General features: G+C 39.1%; 1 protein-coding gene and 1 pseudogene across 5 annotated transcripts in view; one reads left to right on the top strand and one right to left on the bottom strand.

The window, feature by feature from the left end:
- The window catches only part of RPAP2 (RNA polymerase II associated protein 2), a 98,719-nt gene extending 84,595 nt beyond the window's left edge, over positions 1-14,124 (top strand). The window contains exons 12-13 of one of the 5 annotated variants that reach the window (XM_060625401.2): positions 4,058-4,207; positions 13,685-14,124. In XM_060625401.2, the coding sequence (XP_060481384.1) occupies positions 4,058-4,199 (142 nt within the window). In that variant the 3' untranslated portion in view covers positions 4,200-4,207; positions 13,685-14,124. The other 4 variants (XM_060625405.2, XM_060625404.2, XM_060625403.2 and 1 more) reach the window with 4 other exon arrangements.
- A 9,616-nt stretch (positions 14,125-23,740) lies between these two features.
- Positions 23,741-23,870, bottom strand: LOC132674143 (U2 spliceosomal RNA; annotated as a pseudogene).
- Positions 23,871-23,953: the final 83 nt, after the last annotated feature.

Raw genomic sequence — 23,953 nt, 5'->3', positions numbered from 1 at the left:
CTCCTATTCTGAATAACCTTGCTGGGTAGAATATTCTCAGTTGTAGGTTTTCCCTTTCAGCGCTTTGACTATATCCTACCACTTACTTTTGGCCTGCAAAATTTCAGCTCATAGCTTAATGGGGTTTTCCTTATATGTAACTATTGCTTTCTCTTGCATTTTTTTTTTTAAGATTCTTTCATCTTTGACATTTTAATTGTAGTTTGTCTTGGTGTAGATACCCTTGGGTTCATCCTACTAGGGGCTTTCTCTGCTTCCTGGACCTAGATGTCTCTCTCCTTTTTCTGGGACCCCCTATAATGTGAATGTTAGTACACTTGATGGTGTGCTAGAAGTCCCTTAACCTATCCTCATTTTAAAAATTCTTTTATTATTTTGTTGTTCAGCTTGGATGCTTTTCATTACCCTATCTTCCTGATTGGTGAGCTTTTCTTCTGCATCCTCTAATCTACTGTTGATTCATTCCATTATATTTTTCATTTGCTGCTGCATTCTTCAACTTTGATTGGTTCTTTATACTTTCTGTATCTTTGTTGAAGTTCTGAGTTTATCCACTCAAGTCCAGTGAGCATCTTTATGACTGTTCCTTTGAACTCTTTATCATGTAGACTGCTGGTGTTGGTTTCATTTATTTCTTTTTCTGAAATTTTGCTTTGTTCTTTCTTTTGGAACATATTCCTCTGCCTCCTTTTGTTTGACTTTCTGTTTCTGTGAATTAGGCAGAACAGCTGTTTCTCCTAGACTTGAAATAATGGCATTGTATAGGAATATCTCTGGTGTAGACTGTCTGTGACTTTAGCTGGTTGGCTAATGCTGTAACCAGTGTAGGCTCAGAGCTCTGGGCATTCCAGGCATGTAGCACTCTGGCAGGGTAGATGAAGTCAAAATGGGCAGCAGGGGTTGGAGGGTGGATGGGAGGGAGACCCACAGTGCTCTGTGCATAGGGCACCCTAGCAAGGTGGCTGAAACTGAATGGGCACAGGGTTCCTGGTGGGATGGCAGGAGCTGAAGCAGGCGTGAACAAGGTAGTCCTAAGGCACCCCACACAGGGGGCACGCTGCCAGGACAGCAGGAACCAAAGTGGCCTTGGAGTCACAGGGTGCTCCTTGATGGGACAGCAGGAGCTAAATCAGGTATAGGCCAGGGGTCCCAAGGCACTCCATGTGAGGAACATGCTGCCAGGATGGCTGGAGCTAAGACACACCAGCCAGGTCTCAGAGCTGTCTGCACTTGAGGGGCCCTGGCAGGACAGCTGCTGCAGGCTAGGAGGTCTCAGGGGCAATCTGTGCAGTAGTTGCCCTGGTGAATCATCTAGAGTTGAAACAGGTACAGGATGATTTGGGCCCTGTTGCCTTGACAAGACAGCTGGAGCTGTAGTGGGTGCTGTCTAGGGGTGGTTCAGTGTGCACTGCACTGTGGCTACCTTGGGGAGACCACTAGAGCTGGTGTGCGTTAGGTTGCCCAGACCCTGATTTGGTACATGCTATGAAGGGGCAGTGGGGACATAAACAATGACATGCACTAGTACCTTTGACGCCACAGCATTCCAGCAGCTCCCTGGCCCTTTGGCAGACTCCCTGGGGCTCATTCCTTTATATACTAGTTGTCCTTGTTGTCTACAGCCTTTTTTCCTTGTAGCAGGGCAGGTGGGGCTAGTGTGGTCTAGGGGACTGGGGCTCAGTGAAGCAGCAGACCAACTCTGGTGCCTGTACCCTGCTCCTGTCTATGCCATCAAGGTAGAGAGGGAACATAAACAATGATACTGGCCAGTACCTCTGACCCACGGAGCATAGTCTAGCAGCTCCCTGCCCTTTATCTGATGCTCTAGAGAGCTGGTTCCTTTATATTCTAGATGCCCTTTTAAAGTGTGGCTTTTTTTTTCTGTGCTGTAAGGGCTGAGATCTACTCCTGGTCCCTCAGTACTATCCTTCTCCACTGCAGTTTGCAACATCAGGGCAAGATTCCTGTTGTTTATGTCTCCATTGCTCCTTTCTCTAGGTGGTCCCTCAATCCTTGGTTGGGCAGGAGCTGTTCAGTCAACCCTCAGTTCTTTAAGAGGAATTGGTCTACATGTAGGTGTGGATTCAGTGTGTCATACAGGAGAGGATCTGAGGGTCTTTTCTATATCGCTGTCTTCCCACATTTTTTTTCTAAACAAAACATTTAGGTGTATTTGAACACATAATGAAGTTATTATAATTTAAGCCCTGCAAGTTTGCTAGAGAAGTATCAGAAATATTCCTAAAATATTTTATAATCCTGGCACTTGATAGAACAATTCTCCTAGAAGCTGCTTCTTGATCTTTTCATTTCCTGTTCTCATATTGGCACATAGGTTGAGAAATCTAGTCACCATTTACATCTAAGCTGAGGGGTAAGTTTTAAAACATACGAATGGCACTTTGAGAAGTAATTGAGATTTTCTTTTCATATATGAACCAAATACTAGTCTCTTTGAAAGCCAGAGGAATTGTTTTGGACATGCCATGTAAGTACCGTTCTTAAATATACACAAAAGCTAGGTTTGTATGGAGTTGACATATCCGAGCTACCTCCTCTGACTTCTTGGTTTTATTTTAGCTAACATTATCCAATCCCCAGTAACTTTGGTCTTATTGCAGGGTAGGAGAAACTTGATACACGTGAGAAAAGCCAGAGTTAACTTCTGGTTTCCACCTTCACTGCAGGAAGATGCCTCAGGAATACCTGGCCACAAATGCCAGTTTGCCCAAGTGCCTGCTTGGGCTTGACATTGAAAGCTTGGGTTGTCCTGTTTCCTACCTTTGGGGAATACCTGTAGACAAAGCTCGTAAAATGTGAAAACCTGGTACTGCATTCTCTAGCTGTAAAGAAATATAGGAAAGGTGGGGAAGGAATACACTAAAGTGGTTTCCCCATGTAGAACTCTGGATTTCACTGGAAGAGTCATCTAGTCTCCACTTCTTTATACCTTGAGGAATATAGAGATTTTACCACCTTCTCAAAGTGCCAGCCATCTTTAGATAGTAGTAACAAATATTTCCTTTTACTTGTGCTTTCTGTATGAGATGGCTAAGCAAGGAAGGAATCTGTCTCTCAGAAAATAACATTTTGCCTTCCACACTCACTACTGTGGAATTGCTCCACGCCGATTCCTTGAGCCTTATTGATTTAAATCAGAAGGTTATTTTATTTATATTTGATGTGCCTGGTGGCAGTGCCCAGTGTTAAAGCATCTGGAAGACCTTTGTGGTAAGTGTAAGACTGTTTAAAGATAAAAGAATTTTCTCCCCAAAAGCTCTCCAGAAATATAACTTACAAAGGCTGATGCTTTAGTATATAATTGTTTGTATAAGTATATAATCTCGAGAACATGCATAAGTATATAATTACATATCATTATTATATATATTTTACATATATATATATGAAAAGTAATGGTTTTAATCTTTGATTGGTAAGCATGATTTTTAAAAAGTGAGTATTTAATGACATTTCATTGAAAATTACTTTTGAGAATAATCTGTCTTCAGGAGTATTTGCTGGAAATGCCTTGAGAAAAAAGCAGTGTTCCTTAAAAAGCTTGTATTAAATGCCATATAAGATGTAGTTCATCTGTTTAGTGTTCTAAAAATAAAAATGTTAAGGTTTCATCCAAAATACAATCCTATTTGTCTTTATCTTTTTTATTTTTCAGGTGATATAAACATTCAGTTTAGTTTAAAAGCAATTCCCCACCTCCAAGCTTCTTTCAACAGCCTCCTTTCCCCAAGTGGAAATACTTCATTTTCATTTCTGAGAAGAACTTGGTGGCTTTTTCTGGGGTAATGAAGAACATGTTATAGATTCAGGCTTTTAGGTTTATTTCCATACTTAACAATATGCTTGATCTTTCAGTCTTTTCCTGAGGTTTCTCCTCTGCTTTTATTAGTAAAGCCTTCTGTCTCAGGGGGTTTTGTCATAGCAGATAGATGAAGTCTCTCCAATTTAACAAAATTCCCTCTGCCATGTAGAAGGCAGGAGCCCCCTTAGTCCTTCTTATTTCATGGATATGCATTTAAATTTTTGTTTTTTTCAGACTGACCCCGATTCTTGGCATTCAGAAGCATTCTCAGGAAAACATGGTGTTCACACAGTTTATAGAGACTCTGCTTAAAGAATTGCATTTAAAGAATGAAGACCTTGAAAGTTTAACTCTCATATTTAAAACCAGCTGTTAACCAGAGTGGTGAGTTGGATTGTATTTTACTTTGGTTTGTTTTTTTCATTTGTTGCCCATTTGGAATCTTTTTTCCTATTAGAAATATTAAAAACTAAGGATAGACCTCAAGATATCCTCAGTTTGTTAAGGAAAAACATGGTATCCCTTTTTTCCCAGCTGCCCCATTCACTTACTCCCCACTCCTGTTACTTTCTGCCCCATCCTTGTTGTTATTCCTCCTTAGAGGCGATTGCAGCTAGTTCTTCATACTCAAACCTAGATCATCCCTTATGTCCCATCTTACTCGTTAAAGTACATTGCTATTTCCTGGGAAGAAACCTAACCACTGTAGCCATCCACTGAGAACTTCCTTCTTCCCTCTTCAAACCATTCCCAACACAGCCAATAGCTTAGTCATCTCCTTTGCAGGTAAGCCGGTGAATGTACAAGTCCTGCTCTGTTGAATCCGGACCTTGCTCCCTGGCACATAGCCGTCCTCTACTCTCCCAGGTTCTTGCCTTTTTCACAACTATCAGAGTGTCCCCTCTTTCATCCTGCCTTAATCATACCTCTCCCTTTCCTCCTTTTACTTCTCACTTCATTCTCTCAGGTGCTCAGATAAGTAGTGATTTAATGTTAAGATTGAAGAAATTTAGCCAAAACTACAAATGAGACCTTCTCGGGGAGCTTATTTTTCTTTTTAACTTTCAATTTCTTGAATTATACAAGCTTACTGTAAAAATTAATACAGAATTGCAAATGTAATTTTAAAAAGGAAAATTCCCCTCTCTGCCTCCAATCCTATCTACTTCACAGAAGCACATTTGATATATGTCATTTTATTTTTTATAAAAACGAAAACAAAAAGCTCTTCAAGCACATCTTTTATGAGAAGGAGAGGAATTTTGGCAGAGAAGAAGGAACAGCATCCCTTTATTGAACCTGCTTGATAATTGAACATAAGGAGTCAGCACAGTCACTACTGCCCAATTTATTCCCAGTGGCTTTCAAATGACCCTGCTCCCCTGAGGACCTTGTAAAACAAAGGCTTTTACATAGGGAATGAGCTCAGGTTGACCTGTGTAAACATCAATTCAGAGCCCCTTCTAAAAATATAGTGAAGTTGGAGTTTGTTTCATTGAGCTTCAGGTAAAGAAAATAACAAAGAATGCCTTACCCAGAAGTCCTCCCTATTTAATGAATAATACAATCAAGAATCATTTTTAATTAACATATTTAAAACTTGTATGTAAACAGATGGCGTTAAAGTATTTTTGAGGACTTTTGACAATAGATGTTTTAAGTGGACTTAACACTTCCTTTGTAATCATTGTTTACTTACACAAATAATGTAAATAATCAAAGGTAAACCTTTACCCAGACTCTGTCAGTATTAGAAGGGATTCTGAATGAATGGGCCCTCATTACATCATTTTCCCTATGAGAGACAGGGAGTTAAGATGGCAGAGAAGTAAAGGGACCCTGGATTTTCCTCCTCCCTCAAAAACAGCTGTATTGAGGTCAGATTACTTGGAACACACAGGAAATAGATCTGTGGAGTGGCAGAAGGATCTAGCAGATGCAAGGTGTGTCTGTGTGAATTGAGGAAGATAAAATAGCAGAGCCAGGGAGGGGAGGGAACCTTTTTCTGTGGAGAGACAAAAGAAGAGAAAGAGAGGGGTTGTGAGAGTGCAGCATCGTGTTTGCACAAGAGGAAAACGTCTCTGGACCATGGACTGGGGAGTGAGAAGTACTGAGTGTACCAGTTCTTCTTCTGTCAAAAGCTTTTGGACCCGAAACTGTGAGGTTTCAGAAGTGTGTTACTTTCTCAGGAGCAGAGCCATGGTGCATGCTCTTGGGGAGGAGGACCCTGGCCCCCAAGGGCATAGCATGGTGTAGCAATCTCTGATCCCTTGGGCCCACTGGTAGAGAACAGTCCCCTTCCTGGAATACTTTTGGAAGAGGGTTTATTGCCACCCCAAGGACAAAAGTCCCTGCAGGTGCCAGCTTAAGGTCTTTAATCAGAAGCGGGGAGAGGCTTTACTCCAGGATTGGGGAGCAAATCTGCCTTGTGCTGGGTGCTTTAAGACTTTGGGTTTTGAATCCCAGCTGTTCACCAAGGAAAAATACAAGAGAGTTTTGGCTCAGGGCAAGCTGACTTCCCTCGCTAATCCATGAGGGCTGCCTGAGAAGCAGGGGTTGAAATCCCCAGTCCTGGTACAAAGATTGGGGTGGCATCATTTTATGCCCCCCCCAAACCCAACATGGTGGGACTTCAGAGAGCAACACAGTGGCCCCCAGTGGAAGCGAGAGCCACTTATACCACACCCTACCCCTCTGTGCCAGCAACTGCTTATTTACTGGGGCAAAAGTGATACTAAAATGCTTCTCCTCCAGACTAGCACAGCACCCAGGCACCAACAGAAGTTTTTTGTTTTTGTTTTTTTAACCTCTTCCTTTTTTCCTTTGGAATCAGGCTCATAGTTTGATTTTTTTTTCCCCCTTTCTTTTTCTTTCTTATAGTTTCTGATTTTTTAGGTTTTTTTTGTTGTTGTTCCTGTTCCTTTTCTCTTTTTATAGGATTAGTTCCCCCCACCCTTTTTTTCTAGGGTTATGTCAACCAACAAATCAAAGCTTACCTAGAGGTCCAAACACTTCACCACTGCAAACAAGGAAGAGTTCTGTAGAGGACTGACAAGTGGGAAAGAGCAGCCAAAACAACAGCAGAATGCACATATCATACACCAGAGTATGCTCCTAGAGTGTCAGGCCCTGGACAGTGTATGACTCCTCTTTAATATAGTAGTACTCTCAGATACAGGAAACATAACAGGTTTTTAAAACATGTAAAAGACAGAAACTTAGCCAAAGTGACAAGATGGAGGAATTCTCCCCAAAAGGAAGATCAAGAAGAAATCATAGCCAGGGGCTTGCTCAACACAGATATAAACAATATATCTGAACAAGAATTTAGAATAGTCACAGGACTACTAGCTGGGCTTGAAAAAAGCATAGAAGACCCCAGAGAAACCACTGCTGCAGAGATCAAAGACCTCAGAACTAGTCAGGATGAACTTAAAACTGCTTTAACTGAGATGCATAACAAACTGGATATAGTGACATTGAGGATGGAAGAAGCAGAGAAGAGAATAGGTGAAATAGAAGATAAGATTATGGAAAATAATGAAGCTGAAAAAAGAGGGAAAGGAGGTTACTAGATCACAACGGGGACTTAGAGAACTAAGTGATTCCATGAAACTACATAACATCTGTATCATAGGAGTCCCAGAAGATGAAGAGCGAGAAAAAGAAGGTTTATGTGAACAAATTATGGCTGAGAACTTCCCTAACCAGGGGAAGGAAACAGGCATCCAAGTCCAAGAGACTGAGAAGCCCATTCAAAAATCAACAAAAAACAGGTCAACACCATGACATATCATAGTAAAACTTGCAAAATACACAGAGAATTCTGAAAGCAGATAGGGACAAAAGATTCTTAACCTACAAGGGCAGACACAGAAGGTTAGTGGCAGACCTGTGCACTGAAACTTAGCAGGCCAGAAAGGAGTGGCAGGAAATATTCAATGTGCTGAATAGGAAAAATATGCAGCCAAGAATCCTTTATACAGCAAGGCTGTCGTACAGAATAGAAAGAGAGTTTCCCAAACAGAAACTGAAAGAGTTTGTGACCACTAAGCCAGCACTGCAAGAAATTTTAAGGGTACTCTCTGAGTGGAGGGGGAAAAAAAAGGAACCAAAGTAGCAAAAACTACAAAGAACCAGAGAACATGACCAGAAACACCAACTCTACAGATAACACAGTGGCACTAAATTCATATCTTTCTATAATCACTGTGAATGTAAATGGACCAAAAGCTCCAATCCAAAGACATAGTGTAGCAGATTGGATTAAAAAAAAAATATCCGGGGCACCTGGGTGGCTCAGTCAGTTAAGCATCCGACTTCAGCTCAGGTCATGATCTCACAGTCCTTGAGTTCGAGCCCCAAGTCAGGCTTTGTGCTGACAGCTCAGAGCCTGGAGCCTGCTTTGGATTCTGTGTCTCCCTCTCTCTCTGCTCCTCCCCTGTTCATGCTCTGTCTCTATCTCTCTCAAAAATAAATACATTAAAAAAAATTTTTTTTAAATCTATATGCTGCTTATAAGAGACTCATTTTGGACCTAAGGACCCTTGCAGATAGATGGTTCTCCATCCCTTCACTTTCTATCATGCTAATGGAGGTCAAAAGAAAGACGGAGTAGCCATACTTAGACAAACCAGATTTCAAAACAAAGACTGTAACAACAGGTGAAGAAAGGCATTATGCCATAATAAATGGGTCTGTCCTCCAAGATCTAACAATTGTAAATATTTATGCCACCAGTGTGAGAGCACACAAATATACAAATTAATCACAAAGAAACTCCTAGATAGTAATACAATAATAGTAGGAGACTTTAATACCTCACTTACAGCAGCAGACAAATCATCTAAGCAGAAAATCAACAAGGAAACAATGCTTTGAATGACACACTAGACTGGATGGACTCAACAGATATATTCAGAACATTTCATCCTAAAGCAGAATAACATACATTCTTTTCAAGTGCATATGTAACAATGTCCAGAATAGATCACTACTGGGTCACAAAACCAGCCCTCAATAGGTACAAAAAGACCAAGGTCATACCATGCCTATTTTCAGATCACAATGCTATGAAACATGAAATCAACCACAAGAAAAAATTTGAAAGCCCTCAAATACATGGAGGTTAAAGAACATCCTACCAAAGAATTAATGGGTCAGCCAGGTAATTAAAGAAGAAATGAAAAAATAACTATGAGGAAACAAAAAATGAAAACATGACAGTCCAAACCCTTTGAGATATAGCAAAGGCAGTCCTAAGAGGAAAATACATTGCAAAACAGTCCTACGTCAAGAAGAAAGGGGGTCGCCTGGGTGATTCATTTGGTTAAGTGTCTGACTCTTGATTTTAGCTCAGGTCATGGTCTCACAGCTTGTGAGTTGGAGCCCTGCATCAGGCTCTGCACTGACAGTGTGAAGCCTGCTTGGGATTCTCTCTGTCTCCCCGCCGCCCCACCCCCCCCCCCCCACCGCCGTCCCTCCCCTGCTCAAGCATGTGTTCTCATTGTCTCAAAAATAAGCATTTTTAGAAAATTAAAAATTAAAGAGGGAGGAAAAGTCCCAAATACACAACCTAACCTCACACCTAAAGGAGCTAGAAAAGGAGCAGCAAATAAAGCCCAAAGCCAGCAGAAAGGAAATAAGATTAGAGCAGAAATAAATGATATAGAAACAAAAAACCAGTAGAACAGATAAATGAAACTAAAAGCAGGTTTTTTGAAAGAATCAATAAAATTGGTAAACCCCTAGCCAGACTTAAGAAGAGAGGACCCAAATAGATAAAATCATGAATTAAAGAGGAGAAATCACAACCAACACCACAGAAATACAAACAATTATACTGTGAAAAATTATATGCCAACAAACTGAACAAAATTCCTAGACATTCACACACCACCACAACTCAAACAGGAAGGAATAGAAAATTTGAACAGGCCCATAACCAGCAAAGAAATTAAATCAGTTCCCAAAAATATCCCAACAAATTAGAGTCCTGGGCCAGACTGCTTCCCAGGGGAATTCTACTAGACATTTAAGTAAGAGTCAATACCTATTCTTCTCCAACTGTTCCAAAAAATAGAAATGGAAAAAGAGCTTCCAAACTCAATTCTGTGAAGTCAGCTTCATCTGGGTTCCAAAACCAAAGATCCCACTAAAAAGGAGAATACAGGTCAATATCCTTGATGAACCTGGATGCAAAAATTCTCAACAAGATATTAGCAAATCAAATTCAACAGTGCATGAAAAGAATTTTTCACCATGATCAAGTGGGATTTATTCCTAGGCTGCAGGGTTGGTTCAATATTCACATATCAATCAATGTGATATATTATACCACAATCAAGGAGAAGAACCATATGATCCTTTCAATAGATGCAGAAAAAGCATTTGACAAAATACAGCATCCTTTTTTGATAAAAACCCTCAAGAAAGTAGGGATAGAAGGAACGTACCTCAACATCATAAAAGCCATATAGGGAAGACCCACAGCTAATATCCTCAGTGGGGAAAAACAGAGAGATTTCCCCCTAAGGGGAGGAACACAACAGGGATGTCCACCATAGCACTCGAAGTCCTAGCCTCGGCAATCAGACAATAAAAAAAAAAAATTAAAGACATCCAAATTGGCAAAGAAGTCAAACTTTCACTCTTCACAGATGGTATGATCTACACATAGAAAATCTACATAGAAAACCCAAAAGCTTCCACCAAAAAACTGCTAAAACTTAATATGTGAATTCAGCAAAGTTGCAGGAAGTAAATTCAACATATAAAAATCGTTTGTTTTTCTGTATGTCAATAATGAAGTATAAAAAAGGAAAATCAAAGAACCGATTCCATTTACAATTATACCAAAAACCATAAGCTGTCTAGGAATAAATCTAACCAAAGAGGTAAAAGGTCTATATACTGAAAACTTTAAAAAGCTTATGAAAGAAATTGAAGAAGACTCAAAGAAATGGAAAAGTATTTAATACTCATGGATTTGAAGAACAAATATTGTTAAAATGTCTATACTACCCAAAGCAATCTACACATTCAATGTAATCCCTATCAAAATAACACCAGCCTTCTTCACAGAGCTAGAGCAAACAATCGTAAAATTTGTATGGAACCACAAAAGACCCCAAATAGTCAAAGTAATATTGAAAAAGAAAACCTAAGCAGAGGCATCACAATCCCAGTCTTTAGCCTCTGCCACAAAGCTGTAATCATCAAGACCGTATGGTACTGGCACAAAAACAGACACACAGATCAGTGGAACAAAACAGAGAACACAGAAATGGACCAACAAATGTATGGCCAACTAATCTTTGACAAAGCAGGAAAGAGTATCCAATGGAAAAAAGTCTCTTTAGCAAATGGTGCTGGGAAAACTGGACAGCAACATTCAGAAGAATGAAACTGGACCACTTTCTTATACCACACACAAAAATAAACTCAAAATGGATGAAAGGCCTAAATGTGAAACAGGAAGCCATCAAAAATCTTAGAGGAGGGGCACCTGGGTGGCTCAGTCTGTTAAGCATCTGACTTTGGCCCAGGTCATAATCTCATGGTCCGTGAGTTCGAACCCCGCTGTCAGTGACCCTGAGCCTGGAGCCTGCTTCAGATTCTGTGTCTCCCTCTCTCTCTGCCCCTCCCCTGCTTGTGCTCTCTCTCTCAAAAATAAATAAACGTTAAAAAAAAAAAAATTTTTTTTTAAATCTTAGAGGAGAACACAGGCAACAACGTCTTTCACCTCAGCCGCAGCAACTTCTTACTAGGCGTGTCTCAGGAGGTAAGGGAAACAAAAGCAAAAAATAAACTATGGGACTTAATCAAGATGAAGAGCTTCTGCACAGCAAAGGAAACAACCAACAGAATGGGAGAAGATATCTGCAAATGGCATATTAAATGGTTAGTATCCAAAATCTATAAAGAATTTATCACAATACCCAAAAAACAAATAATCCAGTGAAGAAATGGGCAGAAGATATGCATAGACACTTTTGCAAAGAAGACATCCAGATGGCCAACAGACACATGAAAAGATGCTCAACGTCACTCATCATCAGAGAAATACAAATCAAAACCACAATGAGATACCACCTCACACCTGCCAAAATGTCTATAATTAACAAAGAACCCTTTTGCACTGCTGTTGGGAATGCAAACTGGTGGCAGCCACTCCAGAAAACAGTATGGAGTTTCCTCAGAGGATTCAAAAAAGCTGCTTCAAATGAGCACATGCACCCCTGATGCTATAGCAACACTATCAGCAATAGCCAAAGTATGGAAAGAGCCCAAATGTTCATCAGCTGATGAATGGATAATGAAGACGTAGTGTGTGTGTGTATGTTGTGTGTGTGTGTGTGTGTGTGTGTGTGTGTGTGTAAGTACTCCACACAATGGAATACTAACTCAGCAATGAAAAAGAATGAAATCTTACCATTTGCAACAACGTGGGTGGAACTAGAATGTATTGCTAAGCGAAATAGGCGGAAAAAGGCAAGTATCATATGATTTCACTACTGTGGAACGTAGCAAACAGAACCGATGAACACAGGGAAAGGGAAGGAAAACTAAAAACAGAGGGAGGCAAACCATAGGAGACTCTTAAATACAAAGAACAAACTAGCAGTTACTAGAGGGGAGGTGGGTGCAGAATGGGCTAAATGGGTGATGGGTTATTAAGTAGAACACTTGTTGGGTGAGCACTGGGTGTTATATTTAAGTGATGAATCACCGGGTTCTACTCCTAAGACCAATACTACACTGTATGTTAAGTAACTTGAATTTAAATAAATTTTTTTTTAAAGGCTAAAAAATAGAGAGCTTTGAGTAGGTAGTTGAATTTTTTCTCTTTGCATGATTTCTATAAATCAAATTCACTTGTGTATAAAGACTAATGTCTAATAACCTTTTCATTATTAAATTACTATTAGCAAGTATGTGTTAATGCTTTTAATTGCAAATTTACAAAAATCTAGCTTTTCTTATGATAGAATGTTAATTATCTTCTGCTGCTTAACAAATTACTCCGAAGACTTTAAGCCACTACCATTTTTTATCTGACACTTTCTATGAGTCCAGAATATGGAAACAGTTTAGCTTAAGGACTCTGGCTCACAGTTTCTCATGAGTGTGCAGTTAAGCTGTTAGGGCTACAATGTCATCTGAAGGTGCAACTAGAGTAATATTCCCTTCCTAAGGTCACTCTTGTGGTCGTTGCTAGGATTTAGTTCCTCACAGGCCGGTGAACTCAGGGCCTCAGTTTTTCATTGACTGTTGTCTGGAGACCTCTACATAGTATACCTCACTACTTCTCATGTGCCTTATCCTTACAGTGAGCAAGATGGAAGCTACAGCTTTTTTGTAACTAATCTCAGAAAGTGGCATCCTATCACTTTTGCTGTATTCCATAATTAGTTAAAAACTAATCACTTGGTCCACCCCATATTCAAGGTTGAGAAGATTGCATAGTGGCATGAATACTTTATGCCATCTTAGAAGTTGTCTGAGTGGCAAAATTGTTTACTAGTTCCCAGCTTCACATACAGTATAGTCCACTGTCTTGGTAAGAGTCTTGAACTTCACACTAACCAATCCTGAACCAATCCATATGCCCATGGGATTGCTATAAACTAACCCCATCATTCTGGCAAGGGATGGGGGTGAGAGAAGAGGAATTTCTTACTGATCTAGACCCATCACAGCCTTCCCTCAACTGAATATGAGTTGGGTCTATTCCACATAAACCACTACTGCTATGTAATGAGGAAAAATGGAATATATTGGGAAGACAACACAGTGTTCCCAAAAGCTACCAAAATATTTTAGGTGTTTTCTTCAAACTGTCCTTTTTTTGCTTCACAGGTATAATCCATGAAGACCAAATAGAAGATGAACTTCTATTCATCATTTCTGGAATTCTAGCTACATAGTGATCTGGTGGTGACTGATAACTAGCTTTGTTCCAAGAAAGACCTTTATCTTCTTAGATTTCAGCCCCCTGCTTCCCAGTTCCTAACTGTACAGTGACTTCCCCCACATAGAGGAGAACCATTATTCCAACAAGGATAACTAAGTACTTGTATCCCTAACTATAAGACACAGTATTTTTATTTATTTGAAAATGAAAAATGAGGTTTTAAGTTGAAACTTTAATAAATCTAAGTGACCTTATTTTTTTCTGGATGATTCTAGCCATTGTATCAGTTCACAAAACAATTGAGAAAATTCTCATTTTGGCCTCCTGGTCTAAACTCTAGATTTTAAGAATAATAAAGAGGTCAATAAATGCAATCTAAGATGAAGCCCTTTGGAAGTCTTGTCATTATGTTTATTTATTTATTTTTAAATGTTTATTTTTGACAGAGTAAGCAGGAGAGGGATAGACAAGAAGACAGAGAATCCCAAGCAGACTCTGTGCTGACAGTGGGGCTTAATCCCCAAACCATGAGATCATGACTTGAGCTGGTATCTCAAGGGCCAGATGCTTAACCACCTGAGTCACCGAGGTATCCCTAGTCATTATTCTTTTAAAGAAACTGTGCTATAAAATGGTCCTGAGCAATTTAGTTAACCCTACAAGTCCAAAACAGGAGTATCTCAGAATTTTTTGGACTCCCAAAGAAATAAAAAATTAAAAGGAAATTGTAATTTATTTTCAAGAGACAATCTCTGGAATTTATACCGCTTTTTTCAAAATGTCTATCAAGCATGCAAGTTAGCAAGGCCTTCAGACCAGTTAAGGGGGGCTCAGTTTGGGAAGCTTTACTGGAGGGCCAAGAAACAAAATAAGATCTATTCCCTTGGACACTAGAGGAAATGAAAGCTAATAGTCCAACCATGGAAAGGGTCCAAAAAGCAGCCTCATAGGGTGGGGAACATAGTGGATGAGAATCTACAGTAATCAATATAGTGTGGTATTGATAGGCACAAAGATCAGTGAAGCAGAGGGTCAGGTGGGAAGATGGCTGAGTAGGAGGACCTTAAGCTTGCCTTGCCCAAATATACAACTAGATCGTACTCACATCAGTGTAAATAACCCAGAAAATGACCCACAGACTGACAGAATAAATTCCATAATTACATAAATGGTAGAGAAGAGGCCAAATCAAAGAAGGTAGGATGGTCTGGGAGTGAAATGAACCAGGCCTTTCACACTGGGGAGTCCATGAATGTGGAGGACAAATCCCCATATATGCATTTGAAAGTGAGAGGGTCCAAATGTCTTGAGTTCTTAAAACCATTGAGACTTAAAGCCTGGAATTTTAAAAATCAGCAAGCTCAAGTCTGGGAGAGACTAGATGGCTTTAGGAAGCAGAGTCCCTGCCCTTAGCACAACAGGGGTGCCTGGGTGGCTCAGTCAGTTGAGCATCCAACTCGATTTCAGCTCAGGTCATGATCTTGCAGTTGTGTGGTTGAGCCCTGTGTTAGGTTCTGCACTGAGCATAGAGCCTGCTTGGGATTCCTTTCTGCCCCTCTCTTTCTCAAATAAATAAAAATAAACATTGAAAATAATTTTTCAAGACAGCACAACAAACAGCCTATACAGATACAGCACAAAACCAGCAGTTTGAAAAATGCCAGGGGTAGACAGATGGAGAGTGATTTGTTCATCTCAGAGCATGGCCTGGAGAGACAGGAATCACCGGCAGACCCCCTTCCAGGACAAAAGAGCTGGCAGGTGCCATTCCCCTCCCCACCCCCAGCATAAACAACAGCTACCTGCAGGAACTAGTGTAGTGTGGACACTCGTTACCTAACTTAATTACACCAAGCCCCACCCTTCACATTTCGGATCCACCTTTCCAGTCATGGCCACCTTAGTTCAGTCACTGCGAGGCCCCTCCCCCAGAAGACCAGTGGAAATTCTGCCAACACTGTATCTCCTGACTGGCACCTTGTGCAGAACTCTGTTCTCACAGGTGCAGGTCTCATTTCACAAGCAGACCACCACACACCTTTTTAGATACTGCCCACAGTACACAAAAAGCCTCTGTAGACAAGTGGACTGAAGGAAAAAGAGGCCAACACTCAACAGCAGAGCATACACAATACTCCCAGGAAACACTCTCTGAAGCACCAGGCCCTGGGAAACAGGCACTACAGGACCTCTTCTTTATAAGGCTATTATCTTTAAGAGCAAGAGAAGCAGCTGACTTGCCTAACACAAAGAAACAGACTCAGGAAGTCAGACAAAATGAGATAGAGAAATAGTTCTCAAATGAAATAATAGGACCAAACCACAGCAAAAGATCAAAGTGAAACAGACAAAAGTGATATGCCTGATAGAGAATATAATGATTTTAACAATACACACTGGACTTCAGACGAGTGGAGGGCATCAGTGAGACCCTTAACACAGAAATAAAAAGCAGCTAATCAGGGATCGAGACCACAATAAATGAAATGAAAAATACACTTGATTGGGTGGCTCAGTCGATAATTTCAGCTCAGGTCATTACCTCACAATTTGTGGGTTTGAGCCCCACATTGACCTCTCTGTTATCAGCACAGAGCCTGCACAATAAGTATTTCTGTAGGGAAAAAAAAATCAGTCAAGGGATTCACAAAATGAAATAATGTGAAATATGATACCATATACCTAAAACATGGAGGGGAGAGGACTAAAGAATGGGTTTGAACTTAAGTGACCATCAACTGCTATATGCAGAAGATATTATATATAAACCTAGTGTTAACTACAGATCAAAAACTAGCAATAGATATGCAAAGAATAATGGGAAAGGAACTCAAGTATATCACTGAAGAAAGCCAACAAAGTAGCCACAGCAATTAGACAACATAAAGAAACCAAAGACATCCAGATTGGTAAGGAAGAAAGAAAAGTTTCACTATTTGCAAATGTCATGATGGTATATATAGAAAATCCTGGACTCCACCAAGAAACTACTAAAATTAATGTATGAATTCAATAAAGTCACAAGATGCAAAATCAATGTACAGAAATCTGTTGCATTCACATACACTAATAATGAAGCAGCAGAAAGAGAAATTAAAAAAACAATCCCATTTACAATTTCCCCATAATAATAAAAAAATATCTAGGAATAAACTTTACCAAAAAGGTGAAAGACCTGTACTCTGAAAACTATAAAATATGGATGAAAGAAATTGAAGATGACACAAAGAAATGGAAAGACACGCCATGCTCATGGGTTGGAAGAACAAGTATTGGTAAAATGTCTATCCTACCCAAAGCAATCTACACATTTTATGCAATCCCCATCAAAATACCTATAGCGTTTTTCACAGAACTAGAACAAACAATCCTGAAATACGTTATGAACCACAGATGACCTTGAATAGCCAAAGTGTTCTTGAAAAAGAAAAAAACTGAAGGTTTCACAATTCCAGATTTTGTTATATTGCAAAGCGGCAGTAATTAAAGGAGTATAGTACTGGCATAAAAACTGACACATGATCAATGGAATAGAAGAGAAAACACAACTATATAGTTAATTAATCTTCAACAACAGAGGAATGAATATGCAATGGGAAAAAGACAATCTCTTAAAGGGTATTGGGACAAAGCATATTGGGTATTTTTCACAGTCACATGCAAAAGAAAGTAACTGGACCACTTTCTTACACCACACCCAAAAATAAAATGGATTAAAGACCTAAATTTGAGACCTAAAACCATAAAAATCCTAGATGAGAGCACAGACAGTAATCTCTCTGACAATGCTCATAGCTACATTTTTCTAGATATGTCTCCTGAGGCAAGGGAAATAAAAACAAAAATAAACTATTGGGATTACATAAACCTAAAAAGTTTCTGCACAGCAAAGGAAATAGTTAAGAAAACTAAATGACAACCTACTGAGCCAGAGAAGATATCTGCAAATGGCATTTCTCATAAAGGGTTAGTATCCAAAATACATAAAGAACTGATGCAACTCAATACCCACAAAACAATACAATGAAAAAATGATAAGACATGAACAGACATTTCTCTAAAGACATCCAGATGGCCAAGAAACACACGAAAAGACACTCAACAGCACTCATCATCAGCTAAGTGCAAATCAAAACCACAAGGAGGTATCACCTCATATCTGTCAGAATGGCTAACATCAAAAACACAGGAAACAACAAGTGTTGGCAAGGATGTGGAGAAAAAGGAACCCTCTTGCACTGCTGGTGGGAATGCAAATTGGTGCAGCCACTGTGGAAAACAGTATGGACGTTCCTCAAAATATTAAAATTGTAATCCAGTACTTGCACTACTGGGTATTTACCCAAAGAATACAAAAACACTCATTCAAAGGGATATATACACCCCTATATTTATTGCAGCATTATTTGCAATAGCCAAACTATGGAAGCAGCCCGTGTGTCCATCAATAGATGAATAGATAAAGAAGATGTGGTATATGTATGCAATGGTATATATTATTCAGCCATTAAAAAAAGAATGAAATCTTGCCATTTGCCATGACATGGATAGGGCTAGAGCATATAATGCTAAGTGAAGTAAATCAAAGAAAGACAAATACCCTATGATCTCACTCCTCTGTGGAAGAAACAAAAGAAGCAAAGAAGGAAGAAAAAGAAAAGGAGAGGCAAACCAACAGATTCTTAACTATAGAGAAGAAACTGATAGTAACAAGAGGGGAGATGGGTGAGCAGATGGGTGAAATAGGAGATGAGGATTAAAGAGTACACTTATCATGGTGAAATAAAAGATCCATGGAACAGAATTGAGAGTCTAGGAATAAACCCTCATATTTATGGTCAATTAATTTGCAATGGAGAAAGGGTGGTCTTTTCAACAAACAGTGCTGGGTTGTCTGATATCAGATGCAAAAAAGATTAATTTAAACCCTTGCCTACCACTATATGTAAAAATAAATTGGAAATGGATCAGAGACCTAAATATCAGAGCTGGTAGTATAAAACTTTTAGAGCAAACAGGAGAAAACTTACATGACATTAGTTTACAATGAGAGGTGTTAAATACAATGTCAAACATACAATCCATACAGAAAACTTTAAATTAGACTTTATCAAATGTAAGAGGAAGGAAAACTTTCAAACTCCTTCTATGAGGCCAGCATTACCCTGATAACAAAACTGAAGACACTACAAAAAAAACAAACAAACTACAAGCCAGTGTCAATGATGAAATACATGTAAAAACCCTCAACAAAATATTAGCAAACCAAATTCAACAATACATGTAAAAAGTCATTCACCACAACCAAGTAGGATTTATGCCAGGGATGAGAAGGTGGTTGAATATTTGCAAATAAACCTTACACATCACATTAATAAGAAAAAGGATAAAAACCATAGAATCATTCCAATAGATGCAAGAAAAACATTTCACAAAGTACAACATCCATTCATGAGAAAGATTCTCAACAAAGTAGGTTTAGAGGGAACATATCTTAACATAACAGAAGCCATATGTGAAAAACCCACAGCTAACATCATACTTAATGGTGAAAAACAGCTTTTCCTCTGAGGTCAGGTCAAGACAAGGATGTCTACTCCCACCACTGTTATTCAATATAATACTGAAAGTCCTAGCTGAAGCAATCCAACAACATAAGTAAATAAAAGACATCCAGATCAGCACAGAAGAGGTCAAATTTTCACTCTTTGCAGATGACATAATACTATATCTAGAAAATCCCAAAGACTCCACCCCCCCCCAAAAAAAAAAAACTATTAGAACTCATAAACCAATTCAGTAAAGCTGTAGGGTACAAAACTTATAGAAATCTCTACACTAATAATGAAGTAGAAGAAAGAGAAATTAAGGTAATAATCCCATTTAAATGGCACCAAAAAGAATAAAATAATAGTAGGTCTTTCACCTCCTCCTTGGTTAACAAGGTGAAAGACCTGTACTCCGAAAATTATAAAACATTGATGAAAGAAATTGAAGGCCACAAAAATGGAGAGATATTCCATGCTCATGGTTTGTTAGAATTTGTACTGTTTAAATGTCCATACTACCCAAAGCAATCTACAGATTCAATGAAATCCCTATGAAAATACCAACATTTTTCACAGAACTATAACAAATAATTTTAAAATTTGTATTGAACCACAAAGGCCATAAATAGCCAATGCAACATTGATAAAGAAGAACAAAGCTGGAGGTATCCTAATTCCAGATTCAAGATATACTGCAAAGCTATAGTAATCGAAAGAGTGTATCAGTACTGGCACAAAAACAGACAAATAGATCAATGGAACAAAATAGGCCAGAAATAAACCTATGCTTATATAGCCAATTAATCTACAACAAAGGAGGCAAAAATATACAATGGAGAAAAGACAGTCTTTTCGATAATGGTGCTGAGACAACTGGACAGCTACATGCAACAGAGTGAAACTAGACCCATACTCACGCATACACAAATTAGACTCAAAATGGTTTAAAGACCTAAATGTGAGCCCTGAAAACTCCTAGAAGAAATCATAAAGAACCATAAAGAAACCATAAAACTCCTAGAAGAAAATACAGGCAGTAATCTCTCTGACATCACCTTCAGCATCTTTTTCTAGCAGTGTCTCCTCAGGCAAAAGAAAAAAAGCAAAAATAAACTACTGGGACTACACCAAAATGAAAAGGCAACCTACTGAAGGGAAGAAGATATTTGCAAATGATATATCCAATAAGGGGTTAATACCCAAAATATATGAAGAACTTGTCCAACTCAGCACCAAAAACTCAAAACAAAACAAAACAAATTCCAATTAAAAATGGCCAAGAGGGATGGTTGGGTGGCTCAGATTAAGCATTTGACTTGGGCTCAGGTCATGATCTCACAGTTTTTGAGTTTGAGCCCCATGTCAGGCTCTGTGCTGACAGCTCAGAACCTGGAGCCTGATTCAGATTCTGTGTGTGTGTGTGTGTGTGTCTCTCTCTCTACCCATCCCTGCTCTCTCTCTCTCTCTCTCTCAAAACTAAAGGTTAAAAAAAACTAATAAAATAAAATGTTTAAAAAATGTTTTAATGTTTATTTTTGACAGAGAGTGACAGAGCATGAGTGGGGGAGGGGCAGAGAGAGAGGGAGACACAGAATCCAAGGCAGGCTCCAGGCTCCAAGCTGTCAGCACAGAGCCCGACGTGGGGGTCGAACACATGGACCATAAGATCATGACCTGAGCCGAAGCTGGACGCTCAACAAACTGAGCCACCCAGGCGCCCCATAAAATAAGGTATTTTTTATTTATTTATTTATTTTTGGGACAGAGAGAGACAGAGCATGAACGGGGGAGGGGCAGAGAGAGAGGGAGACACAGAATCGGAAACAGGCTCCAGGCTCCGAGCCATCAGCCCAGAGCCTGACGCGGGGCTCGAACTCACGGACCGCGAGATCGTGACCTGGCTGAAGTCGGACGCTTAACCGACTGCGCCACCCAGGCGCCCCAGGTATTTTTTAAAAATGGGCAGAAGAGGGGTGCCTGGGTGGCTCAGTCCTTTAAGCACCCAACTCTTGGCTTTGGCTGAGGTCATGATTTTGCAGTTCGTGGCTTCAAGCCCCGCATTAGGCTCTACACTGATGGCACAGAGCCTGCTTGGGATTCTCTTTCCCTTGCTCTCTGCTACTGTCCACTTGTGCTCGCGCTCTCTCTCTCTGTCTCTCCCAGTAAATAAACATTTTTTTTAAATGGGCAGAAGAAAAGCATACCAAAAAATCATAATCCAGTTAAAGATGGGCAGAAGACATGAACAGACTTTTCTCCAAAGAAGACATCCAGATAGCCAACAGACAGATGAAAAGAGGCTCAACATCACTCATCATCAGGGAAATGCAAATCAAAACCATAGTGAGATATTACCTCACACCTGTCAGAATGGCTAAAATCAAAAACACAAGAAACATCAAGTGTTGGCAAAGATGTGGAGAAAAAGGAACCTTCTTGCAGTGTTGGTGGGAATGTAAACTGGTACAGCCACTATGGAAACTAGTATAGACGTTTCTCAAAAAATTAAAAATAGAACTACCATATGATCCAGTAATTGCACTACTGCATATTTACCCAAAGAATATGAAAACACTAATTCAAAAAGATATGTATACCGCCATGTTTACTGCAACATTATTTACAATAGCCAAGTTATGGAAGTAACACAAGTGCCCACTGATGGATGAATGGGTAAAAAAAGAGGTGTGTATATATATATACACACACACATATATATATACACACACATATATATATACACACACATATATATGCATATGTGTGTGTATATATATATATATGTATACACACACACACACACACACACACACACACAATGAAATATTAATCAGCCATAAAAAATGAAATCTTGCAATTTGCAACAACATGGATGGATCTAGAGCACATAATGCTATGTGAAATACATCAGAGAAAGACAAATACTGTATGATTTCACTAATAGGTGGAATTTAAGAAACAAATGAACAAAAACCCAAAAAACATACTCTTAACTATAGAGAGCAAACAGAGGGTTACCAGAGGGGAGGTGGGTGGTAGATGGGTGAAATAGGTGAAGGGTATTGAGTACGCTTACAATGAGCACTGAGTAATGTATAAAATTGTTGAATCACTATATTGCACACCTGAAACTAATACAAGACTATATGTTAATTATACTAGAATTAAATTTTTTTAAGAAATGGACAGAGGACCTGAATAGACATTTTTTCAAAGATGACAGATGGCCAACAGACACTTGAAAAGATGCTCAACGGTACCAATCATCAAGGAAAAGCAAATCAAAACCATAATGAGGTATTACCTCAAACCAGTACAGTTGACCAGAATCAAAAAGAGAAGAGTAACAAGTGTTGACAAGGATGTGGAGAGGAAAGCCCTTGTGCTCTCTTGGGAATGTAAATTGGTACAGCCACTGTGGAAAACAGTATGGTGCTTCCTCAAAAAATTAAAAATATAAATACCATATGATCCAGTAAACCCACTGCTGGGTATTTAGCCAAAGAAAACAAAAATACTTAAAAACTGAGAACAAACTGAGGGTTGATGGGGGGTGGGAGGGAGGGGAAAGTGGGTGATGGGCATTGAGGAGGGCACCTGTTGGGATGAGCACTGGGTGTTGTATGGAAACCAATTTGACAATAAATTTCATATTTAACAACAACAACAAAAAAAAAAACCCAAAAATATAATTCAAAAAGATATATGCACTCTTATGTTTATTGCAGTATTATTTACAATAACCAAGATATGGAAGCAACCTAATGTTCATCAAAAGATGGATAAAGAAGATGTGGTATATATAGACAACGGATTACTACTCAGCGGATTACTACTCAGCAATAAATAGAATGAAATCTTGCCATTTGTGACAACATGGATGGACGCAGAGGGTATTATTCTAAGTAAATAAAGTCAGAGAAAGACAAATACCAAATGATTTCACTTATATGTGGAATCTAAAAAACAAAACAAATAAAAAAGAATTTTAAATATTGTGATCAAACTGGTGGTTGCCAGAGGGAAGTTGGGTGGGAGCATGGGTGAAATAGATAAAAGGGACTAAGAGGTACAAATTTTCAGTTATAAAATAAATAAGTCATGGAGATGAAAAATAACAACATACGGAATATAGTCAGTAATATTGTGGTAATACTGTATGGTGACAGATGGTGACTACACTTATGATGAACACTGACTAATGTATAAAATTATTGAATTAATACATTGTGCAACAGAAACTATTAACATTGTATGTTAGCTATACTTAATGAAAAAAAAAAAAAAAAAAAAAAGACCAGAAACAACAAGTGTTGTCCAGGATGGGAGAAAAGAGAACCCTCAAGAACTGTCAGTGGGAATGTAAATTGGTGAAGCCACTGTGGAAAACAGTATGGAAGTTCCTCAAAAAATTAAAGTAGAAGTAGCATATGACCCAGTAAATTCCACTTCTGGAATTTATCCAAAGGAAACAAAAACATTAATTCTAAAAGATACATGCACCCCTATGTTCACTACAGCACTATTAAACTGATAAAAACAGATACTACACTTGATCTTAGCCAAAAGGCCGAGAAGCGATTCAGCAGCACTATTTACTGTAGCCAAGATATGGGAACCACCAGAGTGTCCACCGACAAATGAATGGATAAAGAAAATGTGGCA

The sequence above is a fragment of the Panthera onca genome, chromosome C1, assembly GCF_046562875.1.
Source record: "Panthera onca isolate mPanOnc1 chromosome C1, mPanOnc1 haplotype 2, whole genome shotgun sequence".
NCBI lineage: Eukaryota > Metazoa > Chordata > Mammalia > Carnivora > Felidae > Panthera > Panthera onca.
Note: the sequence above shows the minus strand (reverse complement) of the source record. Positions and strands in the feature narration are given on the sequence as shown.